The sequence below is a fragment of the Chenopodium quinoa genome, unplaced genomic scaffold (genome assembly GCF_001683475.1).
Source record: "Chenopodium quinoa cultivar QQ74 unplaced genomic scaffold, ASM168347v1, whole genome shotgun sequence".
Taxonomy (NCBI): Eukaryota; Viridiplantae; Streptophyta; class Magnoliopsida; order Caryophyllales; family Amaranthaceae; genus Chenopodium; species Chenopodium quinoa.
In genome coordinates, this window is record NW_018742204.1 from 22,897,060 (window position 1) to 22,923,684 (window position 26,625).

Genomic DNA, 26,625 nt, shown 5'->3' on the forward strand with positions numbered 1-26,625 from the left:
CAATATGACTGAATATTTAATCCACACTTAAACAATATATTTGTTGTATTTGTAATAACATATTACGCACTACTACTACATCTTTATTATATTTCCTTGAGGTTCAAATTATTTTAAAACATAGAACCTTCATTTTGTAAAAGATCTCATTTCATTTGACGAATTGTTTCACAATACATCAACGTATAAAAGTTTTATACTTGTAATTAGTCTATATAAATACATAAAGTTATAAGACTGTCTCAAACTTTTTTTTGGAGATGTACATGTGTTTAATATCCTGTAAATAATTTGAAAATGTATATATGTTTAAAATCCCGTGAATAAGTAAATATTTCATTTTAAATACATAACCTTAGCATTGCCTTTTTGAGTTTTGACCCATCTAAAGCATTGAGGCAAACATGCAAAATGAAAACAAGAATACTATAGAGTACAAAATCAAAGTAAGTGGAGCAAAACAGCAGGTCCTAATAGTGTACCAAAACCATACAAGTCGAATAATGGGCCTAAGCAGTAACCGTAAAGCATGGCATCAACATCACCTATTCCAAAGGCCCAATTTCTACGACGCCCTGTCACTCTCTCCTGTGAAACCGACACCTACATTTGAGCCAATAACAGCTATGGAGTTCTTGTATTTTTAATTGTCCCAACTACTATACTACCATTACTACGTCACTGCATAATTGAATTATTGTCTCGTACATATTTTGATTTTACTCATATTTTGTCTTTTTCATTTTGTTTTTATATACCTTTTAATAACAGGTTAAAGATTATTTTACATTTGTCAATATACATTTTATAACTTATTCGAATGTAGTAACCTTGCAATTAGAAAAAAAAAAAAGCAGAAATATATACATGATACATTCATACAACCATCTATGAACATATTAAAGCCACCGGGAATAAGGAATTACTTTAAGGGTTAGTTTCTCCTCTTAAGAAACCTACTCCGTATCTTGCTATGTTGAGTAAAGATAGTTTGTGCAAGGTATGGTCTTTTTGTAGCTCACTAGCTCGTTAGATATAATCTCAGAAGAATCATATAGGGTATATACCTTAACATATAGTTAAGTATTTAAGGAGTTAAGGGTGGGTTCCTTACTTTCTTTTTTTCAGACTACCTCGAATTCGATACTCGATTTTAAGTGATTAGATTCCAATTCCTTCTCAATTATTATTCAGGAAATCAACACACAATCTTTCCTTACAAATGCAGTCCCAATGCTACTATACCAGCTACCAATAGGGGTGAAAGTTCGGTGCGGTTTGAATTTTTTTTTTCTTTTTTTAAGAAAACCGAAATTTAGGTGGTTTGGTTTGGTTCGATTTCAAAGCTAAAGTGGTGCGGTGTGGTTTGCAAAATCAAGAAACCAAAATGTGATGGTTCGATTTCGGTTTGGGTAAAAAACTAAACCGAAAACCGAACTTTCACCCATAGCTACCAACATTCAACTAGTTGGTTTCTTATTTTCTTCATATCCTCCTCATCTCTTAAGAAACCCACCTTGCTAGGTTGAGTCGGATTAATCCAATAAAACACTTAGAAGCAATCGTAGGCTTTATTTTATTTTTAATGTGTTTCAAATGAGCAAAGACGTCACGTATAACAAAATCCAAATAAAACAAAAACGTGGCATATCCATGAATCGATCGTTAATAAAATTCTAAACTAGTTTGCGTCTCATCAAACGCTATAAATACAAACAAACATCTATCTTTCCTCTTTCATTTTCACTTCCCTAGAACTTTCTGCATCTACATTTTTCAATCAATTTTTTCCAAAAAAGTTCAACCCTTTTTTCTTTTCAATATTTTATAAATTATATTTAATTCAATTCAATTTTTTAGAGAGAGAAATCAAAGTTGTACTCTGCAAGTAAGAGAGTAATAATGGAGGTGTCAGAAACGAAGAGAGAGAAACCACTCACCTCATCTACTTCGTCGGAAATTACGACGTTCACCGGAAAAAGCGACTCCACGTTTCACACGTTTCTCGCCGTCGCAATTTGGCTTGGTGCTATTCATTTCAATGTCGCCATTGTTTTATCTTCTTTCCTCTTTCTCTCTCTTTCTAAAGCCTTAACGTTCGTATTCTACTCTTATCTTCATTTTTTTATTTTTTTTTTATTTTTTTTTAATTTGAAGTTGATTTAGGATTGATTATGTGTTTGTTTTTGTGAATTTTTAGGGTTTGCTGTGTGTTGTTGATATTAATTTTTATTCCGATCAATGAGAAGGACAAATTTGGGCGGAAATTAGCTAGGTAAATTGTTGATTTTTGCTTCGATTTGAGATTTAAGATTTTGAGCTTGAATTTTGTGGAATTTGATGAATTTTTGGTCATTTTGCAGGTTTATATGTAAACATGCTTGTGGTTATTTTCCGATTACACTTCATGTCGAAGATTATAATGCCTTTGATCGAAATCGAGCTTATGGTAACTTCATTTTTATGTTATTATCTCATTATTTGAGCTAATTAATAAGCAGTAAAACATACTTTGCTTGAAAATTTATAATTAATTGTATGTAATAAATGGAATTTGTATGAGATATGTTTTAATATTTTTTGCATAGAGATAATATTTCCAATTTTGTCAAGTTTTACTAATTTTGGATTTAATCAGTATAGTTTAATTGAGGAAATTCGTGTATCGAAAAATGTGTGCTATACTAGTTGTTAAGGGAGTTAGGAATTGTATGTCCTATTTTGTTTTCAGTTGTTGTAAATGTTGAGAATCAAGGTTATTTTGTAGTATTAAAAAGCATGGCATAGATATTGGATTTCATATTGAAAAGAGAAAGTTTGACTTTCAATGATTATGGTTGTTATGACACATTGTTTGCTGTGTATTGTTGGACCGAGTTCAATTGCTTGTGCAACAAAGTTCGCCCTTTTAAGGCATCAAATTTAATGTCATGTCGTATGCTATATGAAGTTTTTGGCTATGAGCCACACTCGGTTTTGCCGATTGGTGTTGTTGCGCTTGCTGATCTCACGGGTTTTATGCCTTTCTCAAAGATTAAGGTCCTTGCTAGTTCTGCTGTAAGTCCTCCACCTCTGACTTTGTCACCTTCTTGTGCCTTTTTTTTTTTCAGCGTCTTATCTCGTTCTATTTTGTAGGTTTTCTACACTCCATTTTTGAGGCATATATGGACATGGTTGGGCCTATCTCCGGCAACTAGAAAGAATTTTAAAGCTTGCCTGTCTTCAGGTTATAGTTGCATTATAGTGCCTGGTGGAGTACAAGAGACATTTCATATGGAACATGGCTCTGAGGTATTGTTCTGCATGCTACGTATTATGTGGTTGTCTGCTTGTCATGCCCAAATTCTATTGGAGGAGGACTCTCTCCTTATAGTAACTTGATGAGCTTCGTATTGCTCCTTTTCATTTCCGGCTCAATCGTTGCTAGCTAGATTTTAGTGATTGCTTAGCTTTGGCTACTTTCGTTGTTTCAGGTCATTTTTCTTAAGAACAGGAAAGGATTTGTTCGCCTAGCTTTGGAAATGGGCACCCCAGTGGTTCCAGTTTTCAGCTTTGGTCAGGTGCTGTGTTGTTCACTAACTGTGTACTCTGCTAAAATTTACAGCTGAAGTTTTACAAGAAAGAACATTATTTTATGGTCTATAATGAGTTATAAAGTAGTAATGTATTGTCTATTTGTCTACATTTTTTCGCAGTCACAAGCCTATAAATGGTGGAAGCCCAGTGGAGAATTGTTCTTGCAATTCTCCAGAGCTATAAGATTCACCCCTATATTTTTCTGGGGACTTTTTGGGTAAGTTCTAAATTTTGTTTATTTTCTTAGTTTAATGGAAAATTTATGTATTCGTTGATAAAATTCTCTGGTCAATGGCCCTTACCTGGGCTCCAAAAGGTAATTATAAGTGGTTCAGGGTGGCACTTCTTTGTCTCCTTCCATTGCAGATTCACAATTTCTGCAAGTGTCCTTGGTTGCTTTTGTAGCTATAGAAGGAAATTCTATGTGGGAAACCAACATCCTATTATCTATACTTCCCAGCATTCTCGATGATGAAAGAGGGATTAGGGGGACTTACATCCCCAAGTTTAAGTCAAATGTTGTTTGCTTCTTTTAGTGACAGCGGAGAATGACAAAGTCCAAATAAGTGATGTGGAACAGATATAAGTTTGTTAAGAGTTATGCTAGTTGACCTGGGATAGTATCACTTGCAGAATTGCAGACTAGCAATTTAGCATAGTAGCATGTTTTGAATTTGGGATAACAGCTCTGGAAAATGCTCTACTAGAATCCCAAAAGCTATAATGTTTTGGGGATATGAAACAAAGAATTAGATCAGCTTCTTTCTGGATTATGTGACAATGTTGATGGTTAGGGATGGTTAAGTATCAGCCAGAATTCAATCTTGATAACTGTGCAAAAGGAGAACTATAATTAGGAATGGTGTAAGGATAATGGAAAGTACAAGGCCTTAGTTGAGAATCTGATACGTCTATATTTTTGAGGAGGGATCTAGCTATGACGAATTATTATGTTGTTTATTGCTTAATATCTTCTTGTGGACATTTGGCTGATATCCAGATCTGTCACTGTGTAATATTTTCCTCTGCTTTCTCATAATCAAGTTTTAATTGTGCTTGCAGTTCTCCTCTACCTTATCGGGTTCCAATGCATGTGGTGGTTGGTCGACCAATAGATGTTAAGCAAAATCCACAGCCCACTGCAGAAGAGGTATGGGTTCTATTGCGTTCCAAAATCATCAATGTCTTTTTTTTTTTAATTACTTTTGTTCACTGCTGCCGTTATAAAAACGTTCTCCCCCCCCCCCCCCCCCAACAAGAAATCTCTCTTTGCTAGGTAACACATTGGATTGATATTGAATTTTAGCTTGCAATTCCCACACAATCACACATGTTGAATCCAAATAACAGTAATACAAAGCAATGAACTAATGTAGTCACTCATAAGTACGAGTAATACTTGGTGCTATAGTAATGGTCAATAGCCTGAGTTCTGTAATAGATCTTCCTTAGATTCCTCATTCCGGTCCCTTTTACGTGCCTGGTCCTAAGCGATTGGCTATAAAAATGTGGATTTCCTTTGTGGATTTCACCCTTTTTTAACAGATATTTCTTCCACATTTTGGTAGATTTCGGAAATTCATAGCCAGTACGTTGAGGCGCTACAAGACTTGTTTGAAAGGCACAAAGAAAGGGTTGGCCATGCCAAACTCCAATTAAAAATTCTTTAAGTCCTTTGATTGTGCTGTATAATTGTATATACACATTACATTACACGCCAAAAAATGTCCCTGATGTTGTAATCTTCAGCCCTTTAGAATTATGCCATAATTGTATCATTAATTTGTGCTAAAGCCATTATTATGTGTTGTTCACTCCTGTCAAGAATTTTTTTTTTATTTTTATTTTTTTAAATATATGTGCACAAGTGTTATCGAATTTCAGTAGTACTAAATACCAAATGACATCTACATATTATAACTGGTTAAAATGTGAATAAGTTGCAAGTATAAATTTTTTAACAAAATGATTGTAATTTCCATTTTATGGTCTTAAAATTTTCAGTTGAATACAAAGGGAATACTTGTAAAGGAATTACATCAAAATAGTGAAATAAAATCAAATTATTTGCAAGAAACCATCAAAATAGTGAAGTAAAACTGATAAATCTGATCCCCATTTTCTAAGAAAAATTGCTTACCGTACTAGTACATACAGCGTAAAACCGAAGATGATGTCTTCATGTCTACATAATCCCATTGTTAGCCAGTCACTAATGTTGTCTTGTGAGAAAGATTTGGTTCTAAGAAACGTTCAATGTCGTTAAGCCAGATGCCAGAGGAAGAATGTGCACCAAAGAGTGAGTGTTATCGGAGCCAAAATATTTGTCCAAAGCATGATAACTGAACACTCATTCTGCCCTGCTTTAAACAGCTCTGTCACTGTACCTGTTATGAGCATCAAATCAAAATTATTCATTTGTTACTGAAAAATATAACATGTGCCAAAAAAAAAAAAAAAAAAAAAAATGCTGAAAACTAACATAGACCATCATAATTTTTTTGTATTACTGGAATCTGTAATAATTAACTCCAAAGGGCAGTTTGGTTGGATAATGATGTACATACTGATGCTAGCTGCTGGAGGCATGGTGTACTGAAGCAGAAGAACAAACTGAAAGAATATATCGTGCGATTGCACAAACCCAGCTTGAACAGCACCCTTAACAATAAGAGCACCCAGCAGAGGAAGAAATAGATACCGAACTGCTACTATTCCCATAATTGTTGCAACTTGAATTCCTGATCCCCTTAAACCTGAAAATTTAAATTTCGTTAAAAACTTACCAGCAACCTAAAATATGCAGCAGTGAAGCAAAAGAGATGTTTAAGTAATAAGTACCTCTCTGTAGGTTGGCGCCGAGTATCAAGGTTTTACAGGGGATGGCTGCATCTCTGTGAGTCGATTACAAAATAATTGACAAGATTGAGTTTACAGTTCTAGATACTGATAAAGCTTAATTGTAAAAACTATGCCAAGCCAATCTGAAAGTCAAATTAGTCTGTAACCAATGGCTGAAGTTGCAATGTTGAAGTCAAACTTTAGCGATTATTAAAGAATTGAGGATGTGTTTTATTTTATAGACTGATGAAATGAGAATTCATAGCTTATTAGTTATTACATACCCAATCATGAAACTTGTGTCTCCAACAACATGAAGAGTATTATCCATGAGCAGTTTACGAAGCGGAGAAATTGTCCCAATAAAAAATCCAATCATCTACAACAAAATAAAGGGAATAGATAGGGATAGTATCTCAGTATTATATTCATTAGGATATAAATTATCTTACAGAAATGGTTATTATTTGATGAAATTACCACTCCAATAGTTGAAGGTGCCAAGACTGCCTTAAGGTTGAACTCTTTGGAGATAATTCTTAAGCACTGCTTTATCCTGGAAGACAATTTAACCTGTTAACATAAACCCGTCTTATAATTAACTTTCAACACGAATTCACCAAGGAGATTAAAAACATATGTTGAATGTATACGAAAAACTATGTAAAATTTGAATGAAGGAAAGGAAAAGAAAAAAAATTATCATCTGAATCTTACCATTGATTTAGAAGAGTGTGAGAGAGGTGGATCTTCAAGAGCATAGTTATCTGAAGAATGCAAGGGTGGTTCTTCTTGGGGTTGTACATTCACTAATGTTTCATCAGTTACACTTGTGCTCGCTGTTGCCTCCTTCGAAGAGATCCGAACTATGTTGTAAGTATATAGCCAGAAGTACACGGTTCCAATCTGAAATTTTGAGAAAATTAATTAGAAATGAGCTTGTTAATTTGCTTATCAACTAACAGTTATAGTATTGTTTAGTATTTCTATTAATTTTGTTTATAATTTTGTTTTTCTTATTTTGTATCAGTTTGTATATACTCTCTATTCCATTAGTTGCAATAGTTTGTATTTGTCTTGAGTTATGTACTCCCCTTTGTTCTGTTAGTTGAATAGTTTAAATAGACGGGAGTAGTGATATGTAGAGTTGAATAAATACATATAACAATCACAATAATTTTGGATTAAATTTAGATATGCCAAAATGGAAGGAGAGCATTCAGTATGAATTGGGGAAAGTTTGGTAGAAGGTGAAAGAAGCTAGATGTCGAAATTTACCGCCATTGAAAGTGAAGCATAAGCTAGACCATAGCGTTCACAAACATCAGGTGCTCCAAATGGACTGCCTTTCTCTTTGCACATTGCAGGGAGAATGATGATGGTATTCCCTAGATTTCCTGGTTTTACAGTAAAATTAGATGCCAAAACTACTAGTATTTCATAAATAAAAGTAAAGAGATGGGATGAATTATAAAAATTACCAGCAGAACAAGATGCCAAAATGAGGCCTTTGATGTGCTTTGGAGCTTTCGTTAATTTAGCAAGTACCCAACCCATTGCTGACCCCAATAGAAATGTAAGCAAGATGTTTACTACCATGAACCATCTATTACCATGCAATTAATACGAAACGAAAAAAAATAATCACAACATGCACATGTAAGTACTGCTATTAATCGATAGCTCTCTCCGTTCAAAAATAATCTTGTATAGATGTAAACGAGAAATAGGAAAAATTGTGGAACAAGAGAGAAAATAACTCACAAAGTAAGAAAGCTTTTTATGGCGACTGTCTTAGCCAAGTTGCTACCAACCAGTGCAGGACCAAAAACAAAAAACACAAGCTATAAGCAAACACAAAAGAAAACAAGCTATGAGTTCATCTCTAAAACCTAACATATACATTTATAAAGGAGGAAGAGGGGAGAAATGCTTTAGAAGAAAGATGAACAACTTTGTTCAGATGATGTGTGGCCGTCTTTCCCAAGATGTCGATACGATTAATGGCAAGAATTGAGCCTAAGGCAGTGATCAAAAGAACCTTCAAAATAGGCATTGAAGCAACAATAAACAGATCAAACAAAGACCTCATTTTTTTTTCCCAAAAAAAACTTGTTATTAGCTAAGTGTTAGAATATCTCTTTTCTAACTCTTGGTAACTACAAAATTATTAGTAAAGCATGCACTTGCTTGCAATAATAATAATATAGGTAATAGAAGCAAAAACAGTTTAGTCTTTTGGCAAAAGCTATTGGTAATGGGATATTTAAGTATACACTAAAAGTATTTTATAACTACTTTATATGGCAATTGGAAACATCTATTGAGGGGCCTTGTTCTTATATCAAGTGGAAGAACGGTCAGATGGCAAATTTGTTAGTGCTTGAATCATAAGTTAATATGTTAAGAATCTACTCATTGAAACAAATCAAATGATTGAATATTTATAATCTATATATTCATTGATGAGACGAATCAAATAATTAAATAACGAGTATTAATAAACTACTCATCAAGATCTAACGAATCAAATAAGCTCTAACATGAATATGTTATAATTTATATATTCAAACTAACTTTAAAATTCTTTCACCTTATGAATAGTGTTAAGATTTCAATTGGGAAGAATTTTTGGGAACAGATGGAACTTGAAATGGGAATAGTGTTAAGACAACATTTTTAACAAACCTAATTTTCACACCTTTGGTCTTAAGTTTTTCCTAGCGAGACAGTTAAACTAGATCAACTGGACTTAAGAAGGAATTACATCAAAATAGTGAAGTAAAAACCAGAATGTTTGCAGGAGACCTGGAGTTCTCTTCAAATTCCTATCTATATTCTAATAAATCTGATCTTCTAAAGATAAATTGCCTACTGTACTAGTACAAACGACGTATTTCTGAAGACAACGTCTTCATGTCTGCATAATCCCATTGTTAGCCCTTCACTGATCACTGATGTTGTCTAATGAGAAAGATTTGGTTCTAAGAATCGTTCGGCCTTGTTAAGCCAGTAGCCAGAGGAAGAATGTGCACCAAAGAGTGAGTGTTATCGGAGCCAAAACATTAGTCCATAGCATGATAACTGAACATTCATTCTGCCCTGCTCCAAACAGCTCTGTCACTGTACCTGTTATCAGCATCAAAATCATTCATTAGTTACTGAATCATAAAAATGCTGAAAACTAACATAAACCAATCATAATCATGTTGTATTAGTTGATTCTGTAATAATTAAATCCACAGAATAGTTTGGTAGGATGATTATGATACTGTATAATACTTACTGATGCTTACTGCTGGAGGAAGGGCAAACTGAAGCAGAAGAACAAACTGAAGGAATATATCATGTGATTGCACAAACCCAGCTAGTACAGCACCCTTAACAACAAGAATGCCCAACAAGGGTAGGAATATGTACCGAACTGCTATTATTCCCACAATTGTTGTAACTCGAATTCCTGATCCCTTTAAACCTGATAAATAAAGAAACCCATTTCTTTATTATCAAAAACTTATTACTAGCAAAGCTAGATTGTGGAGTGGTGAAGCAAAAGAGATGTGCAAGTATTAGTACCTCTCAGGAGGTTGGCGCCAGTATCAATATTGAACAAGGGATGGCTGCATCTCTGTGAGGATTGCAGCATAATTGAAAAGAGATACAGTTAAAACTTAACTGTAGGAATTATGCTAAGCTAATGACTAGGAAGTAGATTAGTCTTTGACGGGAAATTCCCTGGTTCTCATATTGAGAAACGAAATTTGTATAGCATTTTTGTGAATAAATCAACAACTTTTTCATTATTGTGGGCTCCACAATTGAATAAAGTTGTTGGTTTATTTACGAAAATGTCATAACTATGAGAAATTGGGACTTCCTCATCTTTAACCACTGCTTAAAGTAGCAATGTGGAAAGTAAAATTGTAGCGATTATTAAAGAATCCAGGATGAGTTATTATTATATAGCTTATTACATACCCAATCATGAAACTTGTGTCCCCAACAACATGAAGAGTATTGTCCATGAGCAGCTTACGAAGTGGAGCAATCGTCCCAATAAAAAATCCAACCATCTACATCAAAATAATAAGGGATAAATTTAAAAAAGGATTAGTTCCTTCAGTATATTCAATAGGAAATAATATATACGTAGTATATATTTTTCAATAAATGGTTGTTGTTTGACGTTGATACCGCTCCAATAGTTGAAGGTGCTAAAATTGCCTTAAGGTTGAACTCTTTGGAGATAATTCTTAAGCATTGCTTTACCCTTGAAGATGATTTAACCTGTTAACACAAATTCGTCTTATATTAATTTCTCACACAAATTTGGCACGGAGATTAAAAACATATGTTATTTGTACATAAAAATTTAACTTAATATCACCATTGATTTAGAAGAGTTGGAAAGGCCTGGATCTTCAAGAGCGTAATCATCTGAAGAATGTAAGGGTGGTTCTCCTTGTGGTTGTACATTCACCAACGTTTCATCAATTACACCTGCACTTGCTATGGCCTCTTTCGAAGTGATTCGAACTATGTTGTAGGCATATAGCCAAAAGTATACGGTTCCAATCTGAAATTTTGTGAAAATTATACACAATGAGCTTAACCCAAGCCATTACTAACACGCCAAATATTGATTAGTAGTTTATCATAACAAGTCCATCGATACTAGACATCAGATATGTATGTGACACAATTTGAATGACTTGTAACCTACAATGTTTCATATGAACTTTACATGATTCAAATAAACCACATGAAAATTCTTGTATCTGATACGTAAATTTGTTTGTTTTTCATTTCACACTTATACTCCCTGTATTTCATAATAAGTCGTTATAGTTTGTAGTAGTTTTTAGAAATGGAAGGAATAACATATAAGCTAAAAGTAGCAAATTACTGCCATTGAAAGTGAAGCATAGGCTAGACCATAGCGCTCGCAAACATCGGGTGCTCCAAAAGGACTGCCTTTCTCTTTGCACATCGCAGGGAGGATGATGATAGGCATATTCCCTAGATTTCCTGTTTCCACCACAATCGACAGTAAAATTTAGTTGCATGAAACTTCCTCTAAAATTGCTTGCGTAATGCACAACATTATTTCAATAGCATTTATTCGTGCAACAAAATCCAATACGAATATTAACAACATGATATGGCGTGGAATTAAGCATGTGATCGATCTGATGCATCGGATGCACACGAAAAGGATAATATTTTCTCATCGTCATTATGCCTTAATAAGTTAATATGCTTACTTCCAATATTTGTTAATCCATGTAGGTTAAGGTTTTACTTTTGGCCTATATTTGGGCTGATGTGAAGTACCGAGTTCTATATTAACTCTTTAGTTACTAGGTAGTATTAATCTCTCATTGTTTGTAGGCGTACCTAACACATTGTTAGTAACAGGGGCAAGCCTTAGTGAACCACGTACTCCCTCCGCCCACGATTATCTGCACCAAACGTCCTCTTTGCGGACTCCTAAGCAAAACTTTTAGTGTAATTTAATTAAGTTTAGGTGGGTTTAATTAAGTTGTAAAAAGGAGGGAAATAAGAAAGAGAAAGTGGTCCCATATGTTTAAGTTTATTAGTGGGTTAAAGTGAGTGGGAAATAGGAGAGAGAAAGGTGGTCCCATATGTTTAAGTTTGGTAAGATGGTCTTTTTACACTTTAAAATTTACTAGAAGAGAAAAAATAAAAAATTGTTGCACATAATAGAGAGCACCCATTTATGACAAATGTTGCAGATAATTGTGGGCGGAGGGAGTATAATAAATCTAGCTAAGCAATATATGATTATATGATTTGTTCATTAATTTATTTGAACACCTATTAATCTATTATAATAGTCATAGTCTACGTAATTCAAGACACATGAAATAGTAATAATTAATTAGAGCTGAATTAGCCATAAATAGTCCCAATTAGGGGTGTTCAAAGTTTAGTCCGAACCGGAAAAATGGACCGGACAAAATTAATCGATCCGGTCTATGGGTCGAGAAATAATTGGTTTTTACGGTCTTCATTCCAGTCCGGTCCAAAATCCTATAAAAAAACCGGTCTTGGACCAAACCGGTTTTTTTGCTTAGAATTATACATAAAACCTTTAATAATGATTAAAATTATCCTACCAAGCTTGAACACTTTATTCATACGAGCCTTTTTATACTAAACATACAAAAAAAGACGTTAAAATATTGTTTTTCATTTTTTTTCCCATAAATTATACAAAATTTAGGAGATTTTTTTTATAAAAATTCTAAAATGGGTCCGATCCGAGTCCGGTCCTAACTTAATCGGTCTGATTTTAGTTCTTTAAATTCAATTTTTTGGTCTTCAGTCCGGTCTGGTTTTAGACCGATGAACACCCTAGTCCCAATATTTTCATCTAGTAGAACTTTCTCTTTACCTACCCAAAAAAGAAAAAAAAAGTTGCATACTTGCATATAGCTTTTGAATAATGGATTTTGTTAGTCAATGTTGAGCTAAGGGTTAGCGTCATTAGCAACAATAATTACAATCAACTCACAATTAAATTAAGAGAATGTGGCTACTAATTGGTAATTACAGCTAATGACTAACTAGACAGTGGGGGACAGGGTGAAAGAAGCCGTGGCCACAACAAGGTTGTGGGTCCGGTGGCAAAGGTAGTACAGTAAAAATAGTAAATAGTTAAAAGCTTAATTTAGGTTAATTGTCACTTGGAAAACTAGGCCAAAATCTATATTCAAAGAAATTTTCTTTCATTTCTTTTTAATTAACACGTTTTAGTTTTACAAATTAGTTACTATGTGTTACAATATTCTGTAAAAATTTACGTTGTTGTATATATTATATTCTAATTGTGTATATAATACTAATTGTTAATCAGCAAACATGTTTAAATAAATATGTCAAATAAAAATAAAAGGAAGATGTTATGTAGGCAATTGTTAAACTTAAAGAAAAATTGTTCTAATAAAATAAAAGCTTATTAGCTAATCTAGGAGTAGAATCATAAGAATATGTGGGTATGTAGGAAATACTAATAATTTCTCCTTCTATAAAGTTTGACACAACTTTTAGTACTTTGTACTTCCTATGTATGTTCAATGGAGCAAATAAAAAGTAAAATAGTATACCAAATGTTTTCTCATGGGAAATTAAAGTAATATGACTAGATGGTCGTAAGTAGAATGAAATAGACTTGCTTTTTGAGACTTTTGTGAGTGATGCACTGATGCATACTCTAATGCATAATAGCTTAATTAGTTAATTTCATAAGTTGGGCGATTGCAGTGGGCTAACAATTAATTTTATTTCAAAATTGAATACATACGTATGATGATAAAGATTTTGAATGCCATCGTCAATTGTCATTTTTAAATACTCCATCCGTTTTTAAATACTTGCTCAATTTCTATTTTTTTGCACTATTTATTTGTCCTACTTTGACTAATGTTTGTGATTTATACATAAAAAAAATATAGTCTTGTGGGTACTTATTAGAATCATCTCAATAAATAGATTATTAATTTTCAATTGTTAAATTATATACTTATTGATACTTAAAGATATCAGTGATCAAATATTAGCATCGGCAAGCGTGTCCAAGAGAAATGGAGCAAGTATTTAAAAACGGAGGGAGTAGCAATTAAGGGTCTATTCACTTCAGCTTAATTTCAGTTCAGTTCAGCTCCAATCAATTCAGTTTAGTTCAATTCAATTCAGCCCCTAATAATTTCCTTCTCTCATAAAAATATTCATTTCAATTCATTTCAGTTCAATTTCAATCAGTTCAATTCAGTAAATGTGAACATACCCTTATTAATTATTTTATATTCAAATTTAACACTATATATGTAGTGGAGAAAAAAGAGACTCAAATTACAACCTACAAAAATCTATAAATTATATTAATTAAAAGTTTCCATATCACAATGGTCAATTTGTTGCATAGGGAAAGTAAAGCAAAAAAACACCTATAACTCATAGTCTATTATCAAAACAAGTCATTTTTGGCGTCATTGATTAACACATTTAAACATATTATGAAAATTTTCTCATTCTAAACTTTTTTTTTTCTTTTTGAAACAAACATTCTAAACTATTTATGACTAGTTTATTTTTAAACAGATAATAATGATAATATAAATAATGTAATTATACCTACTCCATACATGTTTTTTAAATAAAGTGGAATAAAATCGTGCAACATATGAGCTTAAACTAGGGGTGAGCATGGGACGGTACCCGTACCGTTAACACTATCGGTTCGGGTACCCGATAACCAATAACACTAAAAATGATATCCATTACCCGAACCAATAAGTTCGGGTACCTGAACTTCGGGTACCCGGATTTTCGGTTCGGTTATCGGGTACCCAATATGATATCCAATAATAAAAATTTAGACTTTATAATATAGTTATTATGATATCATTCAACACTAATTAGCAATAACACCACATGATCATGATCAAATTACTAATAATTACTAATCATTTAAATTATGAAGTGATTACGAAGTAAAATAATCGTTTAGATTTTGAATAAATAGATTTAAGTACGAAAAAAAAAGAAAAAATTGCTTATCGGAACGGATCGGGTAACCGTTAATTTTAAAATGATACCCGATAACCGTACCCGATAACAAATTATCGGATCGGGTACCCGAACCGTTATGATTATCGGAACGGATACCCTAATTTTCGGTTCGGTTACGGTTCGGATTTTCGGTTTTTCGAATAATTTTGCTCAGCCCTAGCTTAAACCATCAAAATAAGAAAGGAGAAGCATCGTTAACAAATACTAGTAGAATGCTAATTAACTCAAATTAACTCTTGTGTACTCTTTAACTTTTTTTTTCTTTTTTTTTTATTAAGGGAAATCAGGCAGGCTTTATTATAATCCGACTCCCCCATAGTACGACTAGTGATACTTTATAATAGCTCATTAACATAAATGAACAACAACATACGAATTGAAGAAAGGGAAAATACAAGTTAATCTGCCAGATAAACGAATTTTGTTAATGTGATGACATTTTTATAAATATATTGAAAAAGCAGGGTCATTTATTCAGTACTTTTGGTGAACTGTTCAATTACTGTTTGCCTTTTGTTTTTATTGTTTGGTGAGGAAATTACACATGTACCCCTCAACTAGTACATAAAAAGACGCATATACCCTTAAACTAGTATTTGAAAAGACAATTATACCCCAGATAAACAAATTTTGTTTATTTGGGGAATTGACTGGGTATTGCTCTTGAAGAAACTGATTTTATTATTTCATTTCATTTATCGTCGAACTGATATAGTTGAGAAAGGTTATACGTAGTACTCCGTATATAATAAGGCCAAAAGATCAATGGAACAACAATGAGATGGGAAAAATAACGAAAATTACCAGCGGAACAAGATGCCAAAATGAGTCCTTTGACGTGCTTTGAAGCTTTTGTAAACTTAGCAAGTACCCAACCCATTGCTGATCCCAATACAAATGTAAGGAGGATATTTACTAACATAAACCATCTGTTACCATAATACACGAAACGAAAAAATATCATCAATTTATAATACATTTGTAACTAGTGTGTGCACACGCATGCATGCACACACACATAAGTACTATTGTTAACCACTCGCTCTTTGTTAAATATAATAAGGTGTAAATGAGAAATAACAAATACTAGTATTATGGAACAAGAAGAGAATATTACTCACAAAGTAAGAAAGGTTTTGATGGTGACTGTCTTAGCCAAGTTGCTACCAACTAGTGCAGGACCAAAAACAAAGAACACAACCTAGGCAAACACAAAAGAAAAGGAGCTATGACTTCATTAGTTAACACTTAAAACTTTACATACTTTGACTCTAAAATTATATAAAACCTAACATATGTTAATATAAAAGAGGAAGAGGGAAGAAATAATGCTTAAGAAGAAAGATGAACAACTTTGTTAAGATGATGTGTAGCCGTCTCTCCCAAAATGTCGATACGATTAATTGCAAGAAGCAAGCCTAAGACAGTGATCAAAAGAACCTTCAAAATAGGCATTGATGCAACAAAAAATAGATCAAACAAAGAACCCATTGTTTCTTTCTTTCTTTCTTTTTTTTCTTGAAAAAAAGTTAAGTTAGCAAAGTGTTAGAGAATTTGCTAACTACAAAATTATGAAGCATGCATGCACTTGCGTACATATATATAGGCAAAAATAATGCAATCTTTTGGCAAAAGCTTTTGTAAAGTGTCATAATTAATTTAAGTATTCTACAATGCAAGTATTTTATGACTAACTAATACTTCACTTTATATGGTAATTGGCAACAGCATCTAGAGATGAGGGGCCTTAGCTTGTTCTTATATCAAGTGGTAGAAAGCTAAGCTAAGACGGAAATTTTATTAGTGCTTGAATGAATTGTAATGTTGGAGTTAAGAATCACACCTAAAAAGTTTTCTTTCAACTTTAAGTTGCGGCATTCTGTTGTGTGCTCAGCCGCTCATATTGATTAATAAGTCAGAAAAAAGTTGATGTTAGATATGTCTTTTACCCTTCTTCCATTTCTCAATACATGTAATAACATTTAGATCGGACGTACTAATTGCACCATTTATATAACATTCCGTAACTTTAAGCACTTATGATATATAAAATCGTTGTTACTAACATCATTGTTGGTTTAGGGTCTAATATTAATGTGTTTCTTAATATCAAGAGGGATTTTTTCTGTGTGGCTAGGGTTACTCGAGTTATTCGGTCAAGGGTTATTCGAGTTATTTCTGATCGAGTAACCCCTGACCGATTAATCCCTGACTGATTAACCTCTCGAATGACCCCTGTTCGAACAACTCAAATAATCCTTGACCGAGTAAATCTTGCCACGTTTAAAATTTTGTTGATGATGACAATTTTTAAATATTGTTTAGGTGTCATTTTAATTTTTACACTAAGCTATTCAGGTACTCTGTCTGTCAAAAAAGCTACTCACATACTCATATTCAGTGACATTTGGTTATTATGAAAAAAGGTTACCACCCGTCAAAAGATTGTTGTTGGTACTCTTGGTAGCCTCTAGATTGGTAAGGAAGACGTCAAGACGACTAAGATTCTAAGAAATGTAGAAAAAAAAAGGAAGGAGATACATGCTTAAGTAATTAAAGATGGCTCTGGGTCGTGTCAAAAAAGCTACTCACATACTCATATTCAGTTGAGCAACTCGTATTTGACTCGGTCAACGCTCGGTTAAAACTCGACTCGAGTTAGCTCGACTCGAATTCGACTCGACTCGAGATGTTAACGAGCACGAGTTGAGCAAGCTCTAACTCGACTCGATAAGCTTGTGAGCAACTTGATAATATTATAACTATAAAATTTACAAACAAAGTTACTATCTTTAAACAAATTTGACACTTATTAAGACTTAATTTTTATCATAAAAAAAGAAAGAGTAAATGTTTAATAATATCAATATATAATAAGGAAAGCAATATAAATTGAACAAAAAATAAATAAAGGCATATGATAATAGAAGGACCAAAATTTTAACGAGCCAATCGTGAGCTACTTGACTCGACTCGAAACTTTAACGAGCACGAGTCGAGCAGGTTTTATTTGCTCGAAACTTTGACAAGCACGAGTTGAGCACATGTAAAAAGTTTTCGAGTTGAATCGAGCACCCCTCGGCTCGTGCTCGTGATCGACTCGCTCGATAAGCACCCGTACTTGTGATAGACCACGTGTTTTAAGATTAGTTAGGCCCGACCCATAACTCGGCCCATGAGTTTTGTGTCCTGCCGGGCCAGGCCGAAGTTTGCAAAAAGGTTGGCCCATGCATAGCCCAGACCCACATGTCATCGTGTCAGGCTTGCATGCTAAAGCAAAATTAAATTGCATTGATTTTAGCATTTTTTTTGTGTCGGGCCCAGTCGTGTCGGGTCTTATCGTACTTCTCCCAAATAAAGGCCCAACCCACGGCCCACACACAGAGTGTCATATCGTGCACCGCTTTTTCTTGTCCGTGTCGTGCCGTTTTTTTCGTGTTGGGCCATGCCGGGCAGGACCGGTCCGGCCCAGTGGCATCTTAGAACATTTATTTATCTATCTTTTTAATCGAAAGATCATGTTTGTATTAAAACTTGCAATTATTTATTCTCTCTATCTCATATTACTACCTAAGGTAGTCCCCCATTTTTTTTTTATTTTTTTTTTTAATGCTTTTATCCATGCAATGTTGCTACAATATTGCTCATAATTGTTTTACAGAATTCTAAAAAAAATAATATTGTTTTACATAATTTTTTTAAACTCATACCAATAAAGTACATCACTACATCCATCCTTTAGGGAGCTAATATAGTGAAATACTTTACAATGAAGAGATTGAAGGTGCCAAGAACTGTTGGGGTTTGGATAATGTTATAATTGCTACTTACAAACAATATCAACTTACTAGCAGTTTTTCAAAATACGGAGTATATTTTTTTCTCTCTAAAGTAATTAATAAGTGAATTTAATTACTTCGCAAGTAATTTTGGAAGAAGCAAGTAATTCGTATATATAAGAGAAAATAGAGGCTATTAACCATACAAATGAGTTGAGACATCATTGATAACTTTAAGTACTAATTCCTATAAAAAAAAAAAAAAAAAAAAAAAAAAAAAAAAAAAAAAAAAAAACCTTGAAGTACTAATAACAAATTTTCAACTCTTAATCCATGAAATTCCAAAATCTACTTGAGATTACCCGATCGAGCTAAAGATTAAACCCAACGATGTCATAGCACGAAATGAAAGAACCCAAAGTTGGCATAAATTAAAGTTGCTAAATACTGTTTATCTATTATCATGTCAAAATGTCAAATCTAATGTTGTCGTGCACTTATAACCATCAAATAAACATAAAATGTCAATTAGTTTATGGTTTTAATATCAATAGAATCTGGTACTTTGCACTGAATTATTCTTTCGTCCAACATTTTGTGAGGTGTTGGGAAGTTAGAATATACTTTTTCTTATTTCCTTCTTTGGGTTTACAATTGTAGATTAATTAATACTTGATTAGGGGTGTTAATCCATGTCCATGCTAACCTAATCACTTACTACTTTAAGAATTTGTATGATGAGGAGATCTTATAAAACTCTGTAGTAATTTATTGTGAGATCAAGTGAATTTCTTCTTACGGACTTATTGCGTTTTTTGGGACTATCGTGTAGTCTCAGTATCTCACACAGTTACACTAAATTATTGTAATTTTGTCGACCTGAATTGGGATGCTTTGATGCTTTAATCTAGTTGCTCATCAACTTTCCAGATTATATACCCAACCCATTGGAGAGACAATAATTATGTGACCAAAATATTTGGAATAAAGCATTTATCATGTTGTAAATCTCATGTAATGTATACATATGTTCATATGTAATAGAATAGTAATGAAGTGACAATTGATAGCAAAACAAAAAAGTTTCTCGTCTTTGAGATTTGTATAACTTTAAGTGACAATATTTATCTTGATAAAATAATTATTTGATTATAATAAGATTATTACTCATCAATCTTGAACGAGCAAAAATAATCTAAAAAGGAGAAAATTAAGAATACTCCATTAAAAACCACTAGAAACATTATGTTAAGAAATACTCCTTATCAAATATATTTTTAAACATTCTAAAATAGTATACCATATATTAATTTATACAACTTAGGGTCTGTTCACTTTAGCTTAATTTTCTTTTCTCATAAAATATTCATTTCAACTCTATTCAATTCAATTCGGTTCAGTTCTGCTATAATAAGTTCAGCTCAGTTCAATTCAGCTTAACTCACTTCAGTTCACTAGGCCCTTAAATCATTATACAATATGCTTGCCGACTTGTTGAATATATTTAATTTGATTCCGATTAAAAAAAGAGAGAATGTATGTAGGATCAAGTAATTATTATGTTCTAATTTTTTTTAGAGAAGAATCAAGTAATTAATTTGATTTGATGACCACATATTCCAGAATTCTTATATTCGTATAACAAAATAAGTTATACTTTAGGAGTCATCAATTCATGATCAAATCTTGACTCATAACAATGATAGCAAAAATTGATTAAATAATTTTTTAAAGGTCAAATTAGTACATAGTAATAATCATTGAGAATAAAAAGATAGCCTGTAATTTGCCCAATTGCTATCAAATTCCTTGCTTTTTCCAACTTAATGTAGAAGGAAACTTCATGACAAGAAGTTACTCAGCTCCAATATGGTACATCTCCAGCGAATTCTATAAGCTAGTTTAGTTGGTAATATTAATGAAAGTGATACGAAATACATAGCCTGAGATTAAATCCCGTCTTGTAACAACAAAAAAGTGGTTCATTTTTGGTCGTTGAGTGTTTGCAACCTTCCTTTACTTCAGGTTATATATTACTTACTTTGTACTCTCTCCGCCCCTTAACTAGTTAACTACATGTCTATTTATCTTTATTACTTGTGTGTGAGTAATAAATATTAGAAATAGGCACTTACTTAAGAGACGAAGGGAGTTCTCTATATAATCCATGTGACCATATTTGTACTTGTTACTACGGAGAACTAAACAGTCTTATACCTTGTGTCTTTGTATAAACAAACTACAACGTGACTATTAAATCCCGCCAAAGAAAATGATATTGTAGACTTGTAGTAGATTTTATTATGCGACAATCCAAAGAAATAAAATAGACCAAAGTGTAAGAGCCACAATGGCCAAAGAATAAGCCCATAGCATAATTACCGAACACTCATTTTGGCCTGATCCAAACAATTGTGTCATCGTACCTGTCAAAGTCATAAGCCCATTAAACACATGTAAAAAAAAAAGTAAAATGTTAATTATAATCCAAGTTAATTGTTTGATTATGCACAATAGGATAAATAATCAGAAATTGCTTAATCGCTTTTTTTTTTTTTTTTTTTTTTTGGTTTTGACTAAGGGTCTGTTCTAATACGTTGAAATTCAGTTCAGTTCAGTTCAGTTCAATTCAGCTCATAATTTCTTTCTCTTATAAAATATTCAATTCAGTTCAATTCGGTTCAGCTTAGTTTAGTTCAGTTCAGCTGAGTTCAGTCAATGAGAACATGCCCTAACTATATTTTTCCTTCAAATTATTAAACTTAATAGTTTTGATTAAATAATGACTGATAATATTGATGGTTTAAAAAAGAAGGTTTAATATTGCAAATTTGGCATTTCTGAGCGTGTATATATAATATGACCAACACGTTACACATGCACCAATTGGTAAGCTAAATCAAACTTATTAGGCCATTAAGAATTCATGCATCAATGACATTAGAATTGGATGAAGAATGGTGTTGACATACATACCTATGTTCATTGCGGGTGGCATTGCATATTGAATATGAAGAAGAAATACGAACAATTTATCGTCCGACGGAACAATGCCAACTTGGAGTGCACCCTTAACTATCAAAATTCCGAGCAGAGGAAGAATTACGTAGCGAGTTACAACTATCCCAAGAATAACTCTTAGTTGAATACTTGTACCCTTTAAACCTGACCATCAATAGTCCAAAAGATTATTATATTGAACAAAGTCTAATTTATTGAATGTTTGTATAATTGGATAAATTGGGAGGAGATGAGATTATTTATACCTTTAAGAAGGTTGGCTCCTAGTATTATGGTGCGAGCTGGGATGGCTGCTTCTCTGTATATTAAGGATACATATATGTTACAATGTTGCTCTTTTTAGGTTTTAGAGTGGATCAGAATAGGATAGGGGCCGAGTGTGGATATGGGCTAGGAAAGGGACCGTTATGACTTATGATAAAAGTTCGCTAAAATTAATTGGTATAGTAGACACTATAGTAGACCTAGGGGTTTGCCCAACTAATTCAAGGTTAGGTGATACTCGTACTCTTTATGAGGTTATTTGCATGAAGTCCAACAACTTAGCTTTTTTAGAGTATTTCAATAGAGTATCAAGAAAGCTAATTTTGTTCAGCTCGTCTTGTGTGTGGCTAGTCACATCGTTTGGCCACTTGTAAAAGAACAAAGTAATCCATATAACATTGACCAAGTAATCCCTATAACACTAACCGAGTAATCCTATAACACTGATAAAGTAACTCCTTTAACACATACCAAATAACTCAAGTAACCCCTATTACACTAACGAAGTAACCCCTGCCATACGGTGTTGCTAGCCAGCTACACTTTGTGTATTATGTTAGATTTTGCAAAATTTAAGTCTACAACATACAAGTCAAAAACTGAATATATATATATATATATATATATATATATATATATATATATATATATATATATATATATATATATATATATATATATATATATAGGGGAGGGCTCTCGTGAGAATTTTCCTTATGTGAGAACACTCTTTATGTTCTAAATTTTTACTCGTATGTTCTAAATTTTAAATCTGATGTTCTAAACTTTTCCCTAGGTGTTCTAAATTAAATCAAATGTTCTAATTTAGTACTCACATGTTCTAAACCATAAATTAGTGAAGTTTGATATTATAAATTTTAAATAACTTGTTCCAAAATTTTAACTTATATGTTCTAAATTTTAAAATGTGTGTTCTAAGATTTTTAATTATATGTTCCAGATTTTAAAGCGTATGTTCTATTTTTTTACTTGTATGTTCTAAATTTTTTACTCACACTTTCTATATTCTATATTTGTTTGTTCTAAATTTTTAATCATATGTTCATAATCTTAAATCAGATGTTCTAAATTTTACTTATATGTTTAAAATTTCATAAAGCAGATTTTATAAATTTTTAATCACTTGTTCTAATTCTTAAATCAAATGTTCTAAACATATTACTCACATAGGTATTCTAAATTATTACTCAAATGTTTTAAATTTTAATTTCAGACACATGTTCTAAACTTTTACTCGTATGTTCTAAATTTTTACTTACATGTTCTAAATTTAAAATCAGTTCTCATATAAGTATGAATTCTCACATATGAACGTATTCTCACACATATATATATAATAATTTTTTGTTTAAAGGTGTAATGATTATAATTTTATAATTAAGTTTTTATAAAAAGTACAAAAATAAAAAGGGGGGGGGGTGGGGAAGAGAATAAAGGGTACCCAAGCATGAAGGCCGAGTCATTGACAACATGAAGTGGAGCATCATTGCCAATCATCAATTTTTGGATCGGAGATACCATTCCAATTGTAAACCCAAGTATCTACATCAAGAATGGAGCTATAATTAGGCTCATAATTTATCATGGGATGAAATCCAAAGTAAATTAATATTTCTATAAATAAATTAGGATGATTAAAAATTTCATTTATACTATTTTTACTTTTAATTATTTTAATATGATTCATTGATAAATCGAATTCTACAAATGATTGAAATTGGCAAAGTAGATTTGTTTAGTGGATACCGCTGCAATTGTTGATGGTGCAAACACTGCTTTGAGGTTGGCCTTTTCTAAAAAAGTTCTTATACGTTGGTGTATCTTGACTGGTAATGAAACCTGCCCAAGAAAATCTCGTTACCTTAGAATTATTTCAATATCGATGTATATATTTAAAGTAATAATAATAATAATAATTTTAGAAGTAGCTAGTTATTTTATTAACATAATGCATCAATCATTGACAATTAGTATGTTTGACAAATTGCCAATGCACATGTTTGACCATAAATATATGCAGTTATGTATAAAAGGTTGTTTAAGACAGGTATATACGAGCATGTGGTCAAAGTTAATGCATAAGTAGCGGCGTAGTGCAACTCAAATTGATGTAGCAAATACTACGTAATTTGAATTAGCTAAAAAGAGTGAGTTTACCAATGATTTAGAGTGAGGGTGTATAACCAAATCTTCACTGCAAGGAAGGAGGGGTTCCTGATTGGACTCCTTAATATTGATGCTTGAGTAATTAATTGCATCTTTATCTATTGCTACTTCCTCAGCAGAAATCCTAATAACGTTGTACACAAATGACCACAAGTAAACCGCACCTATCTGAAAACATTTTAGTTAATTGTAGGAAAATAATAAATATAGCCCTTAGGATATGTATAAGAAAAATATCATAAATATCAGTTTAAAACGTGATTGATGGGTGAAAAAGAAAAAATATTTTTTTTCTCGAAATCCAAAGTCATACCGCCATGGAAAGAGACGCATAGGACAAAGCATAAGTCTCACAAACATCAGTAGCTCCAAATGGACTGCCCTTCTCTTTGCACATCGCAGGAATTAGGATGATGGGCAAGTTACCCATATTCCCTGGATTTTTAAAAAAAAATTGTGTCATTTGGTTATACTCCGTACTCCGTATAGATAAGTTGATTAGGGACACGAATAAACATTGTTATTGCATTCAGATTAGTTAAGACTAAATATTGCACACTCTAGTTAAGACTTGATATTGCATTCAAATCTAAGTACTCCCTCCGTTTCAATTTGTTAGTCCCATATACTATTTTGAGCGTTTAAAAATGATCTACCCATATTGAATGTATTCCACTTTTAACTTACTTTTTATTTTCTATTTTATACATATTAAATTCTAATTTGTTAGATTAATTGATTATGAATTAATGACATGACTCTAAATAAAGAATTTACTCCCTTGATTTATGCAATTATGGCTAATGCTTTACTCAAAAAATCAAAAAAATAAATAATGCAAAACTATTTATGAATTGTTTTTTTTTTTACTTTAATGCTAGATTCCAAATATTCTCCTTTACTTATTTTATGTGATTGATTCCATATGAGACTATCATATTGAAACAGAGGGAGTAGTACATTATTAGTCATATAAAATATATACTCGTAATAGGTTTTTTTTTTTTGAAACCTTATACTCGTAATAGTTAAAATGATCTCATGATACAAAATTAGTTATAATGATTTCAAATACATTCATAATTTAGACAAATTTAAATTAGTTTGAAGAACACTTTTTTTAAAATGTGACAACTTTTTATGTCTATTTTAAAAATAATTATGACAACTTACATGTAACTACTCCGTTGTAGTCAATGTCATTACGGAACTAGTTTAATTAAAGTAAAAAAGACAGATGAACAAGCTAAGGACAATTTAATGAAAATTACATGTTGCTAATCAAGTGTTCATTTATATAAGTCTCAAAGTCAAAGGCTTGATCATAAATCAAGGATCCAAATTTGACTTAACTATAAAAAAAAATGTAAAAGCAAATTACCAGCAGAACAAGCTCCAATTATGAGCCCCTTGAGATGCTTAGGAGGTTTCGTAACTTTAACAAGCATCCATCCTAATATTGCTCCTATTAAAAACGTAATCAATATATTTATCGGCATAAACCACCTATACATTTTCAATAAACAAAATCAAGTTAATTACTACGACATAATTAAAATTTTATATACTTTGTATAACTATAAAAATAAATAAATAAATAAATAAATAAATAAATAAACTTACAAGGTAAGAAAACTTTGAAAGGTGACGGTTTTAGCCAAGTTAGCTGCAATAAGAGAAGGACTAAAAACATAGAACACAATCTTGTTCAAATGATGACGAGCATTTTCCCCCAATAAATCAATACGCTCTAATGCCATAAACAATCCTACAATTGATACCAATAGCACTTTCGCAACTGGTATTAAAGCTACCACTAATAAATCTATAAACCCCATTTTTTTGGAATTTTTTTTGCGAAAGTTTTCAACTTGTTCTCTTGAATTTGGTAAAGGGGAGGAAAATATATAATAAGAGGAAGCAGAGAAAGAAAAGTTGGGTTGAAATTCTAAGATTAGAAAAGTGTTTGAATCAATTATAGTGCATATATTGTGGACCCGTGATTGAATCCCTTAGATACTGTCTTTAGTCAATATTTGGATGGTTACTTACTACTTACTTTATATGGTGTATGGAGTGAATGATGGATGCTGAGGTTTTGACATCCGAATTTTGTTTATTACTCCGTAGTTGGTGTATACGATTATACGTTTACTAATCAATTTAAAGTTTTCGCCACTTTTAATTTAGACTTCTGACATGGTATTATAGTCAACGTAATTAAAAAAAAAAAGTCACGAGTTCAAATTTCATCCAACAAACTCTTATTTCAAGCAGGATATTTAGTGGTTTTTTTGAAAAAAGAGACGGAATAAATATGAATATAAACCTTTCAAGCTAAAAACACAATCCTTATAACCCT

At 32.2% G+C, this 26,625-nt stretch overlaps 3 protein-coding genes and 1 pseudogene across 4 annotated transcripts; 1 reads left to right on the forward strand and 3 right to left on the reverse strand.

Moving 5' to 3' along the window:
- The first annotated feature begins 1,722 nt into the window (after window positions 1-1,722).
- Window positions 1,723-5,390, forward strand: LOC110724266 (diacylglycerol O-acyltransferase 2-like). Its single transcript, XM_021903691.1, has 9 exons — window positions 1,723-2,096; window positions 2,201-2,275; window positions 2,364-2,449; window positions 2,951-3,057; window positions 3,136-3,291; window positions 3,474-3,560; window positions 3,696-3,793; window positions 4,639-4,726; window positions 5,145-5,390. The coding sequence occupies exons 1-9, from the start codon at window positions 1,903-1,905 to the stop codon at window positions 5,244-5,246; spliced, it is 993 nt and encodes a 330-aa protein (XP_021759383.1). The 5' UTR covers window positions 1,723-1,902; the 3' UTR covers window positions 5,247-5,390.
- Window positions 5,391-5,525: 135 nt separating this feature from the next.
- On the reverse strand, window positions 5,526-8,803 carry LOC110724251 (protein PIN-LIKES 3-like). 2 transcript variants are annotated; one of them, XM_021903675.1, is made up of 10 exons: window positions 8,372-8,793; window positions 8,182-8,261; window positions 7,899-8,023; window positions 7,696-7,814; window positions 7,135-7,323; window positions 6,898-6,990; window positions 6,702-6,796; window positions 6,418-6,470; window positions 6,144-6,332; window positions 5,526-5,963 (listed from the first exon to the last, which is right to left on the reverse strand). In XM_021903675.1, exons 1-10 carry the CDS (start codon window positions 8,507-8,509, stop codon window positions 5,839-5,841), a joined length of 1,206 nt encoding a protein of 401 aa, XP_021759367.1. In that variant the 5' UTR covers window positions 8,510-8,793; the 3' UTR covers window positions 5,526-5,838. The 2 variants fall into 2 exon arrangements, with proteins under 2 accessions (XP_021759367.1, XP_021759360.1); XM_021903668.1 differs by having other exon boundaries at window positions 7,696-8,023; window positions 8,372-8,803.
- A 146-nt stretch (window positions 8,804-8,949) lies between these two features.
- Window positions 8,950-16,629, reverse strand: LOC110724260 (annotated as a pseudogene).
- Window positions 16,630-20,926: 4,297 nt separating this feature from the next.
- On the reverse strand, window positions 20,927-26,249 carry LOC110724274 (protein PIN-LIKES 3-like). The gene is made up of 9 exons (XM_021903700.1): window positions 25,887-26,249; window positions 25,645-25,769; window positions 24,577-24,698; window positions 24,255-24,431; window positions 23,844-23,936; window positions 23,539-23,639; window positions 22,058-22,110; window positions 21,768-21,956; window positions 20,927-21,217 (listed from the first exon to the last, which is right to left on the reverse strand). The coding sequence occupies exons 1-9, from the start codon at window positions 26,099-26,101 to the stop codon at window positions 21,093-21,095; spliced, it is 1,200 nt and encodes a 399-aa protein (XP_021759392.1). The 5' UTR covers window positions 26,102-26,249; the 3' UTR covers window positions 20,927-21,092.
- Between the last annotated feature and the right edge of the window lie 376 nt (window positions 26,250-26,625).

Coding starts and splice junctions, on each gene's coding strand:
- LOC110724266 (XM_021903691.1), top strand. CDS start 1,903: ATGGAGGTGTCAGAAACGAAGAGAGAGAAACCACTCACCTCATCTACT. Junction 2,097..2,200: donor TCTCTTTCTAAAGCCTTAAC/GTTCGTATTCTA, acceptor GTGAATTTTTAG/GGTTTGCTGTGTGTTGTTGA. Junction 4,727..5,144: donor CACAGCCCACTGCAGAAGAG/GTATGGGTTCTA, acceptor ACATTTTGGTAG/ATTTCGGAAATTCATAGCCA.
- LOC110724251 (XM_021903668.1), bottom strand. CDS start 8,509: ATGAGGTCTTTGTTTGATCTGTTTATTGTTGCTTCAATGCCTATTTTG. Junction 8,262..8,371: donor CCACACATCATCTGAACAAA/GTTGTTCATCTT, acceptor GTTTGCTTATAG/CTTGTGTTTTTTGTTTTTGG. Junction 5,964..6,143: donor GCCTCCAGCAGCTAGCATCA/GTATGTACATCA, acceptor TGCTCATAACAG/GTACAGTGACAGAGCTGTTT.
- LOC110724274 (XM_021903700.1), bottom strand. CDS start 26,101: ATGGGGTTTATAGATTTATTAGTGGTAGCTTTAATACCAGTTGCGAAA. Junction 23,937..24,254: donor ACCCTCACTCTAAATCATTG/GTAAACTCACTC, acceptor TTTCTTGGGCAG/GTTTCATTACCAGTCAAGAT. Junction 21,218..21,767: donor GCCACCCGCAATGAACATAG/GTATGTATGTCA, acceptor TGACTTTGACAG/GTACGATGACACAATTGTTT.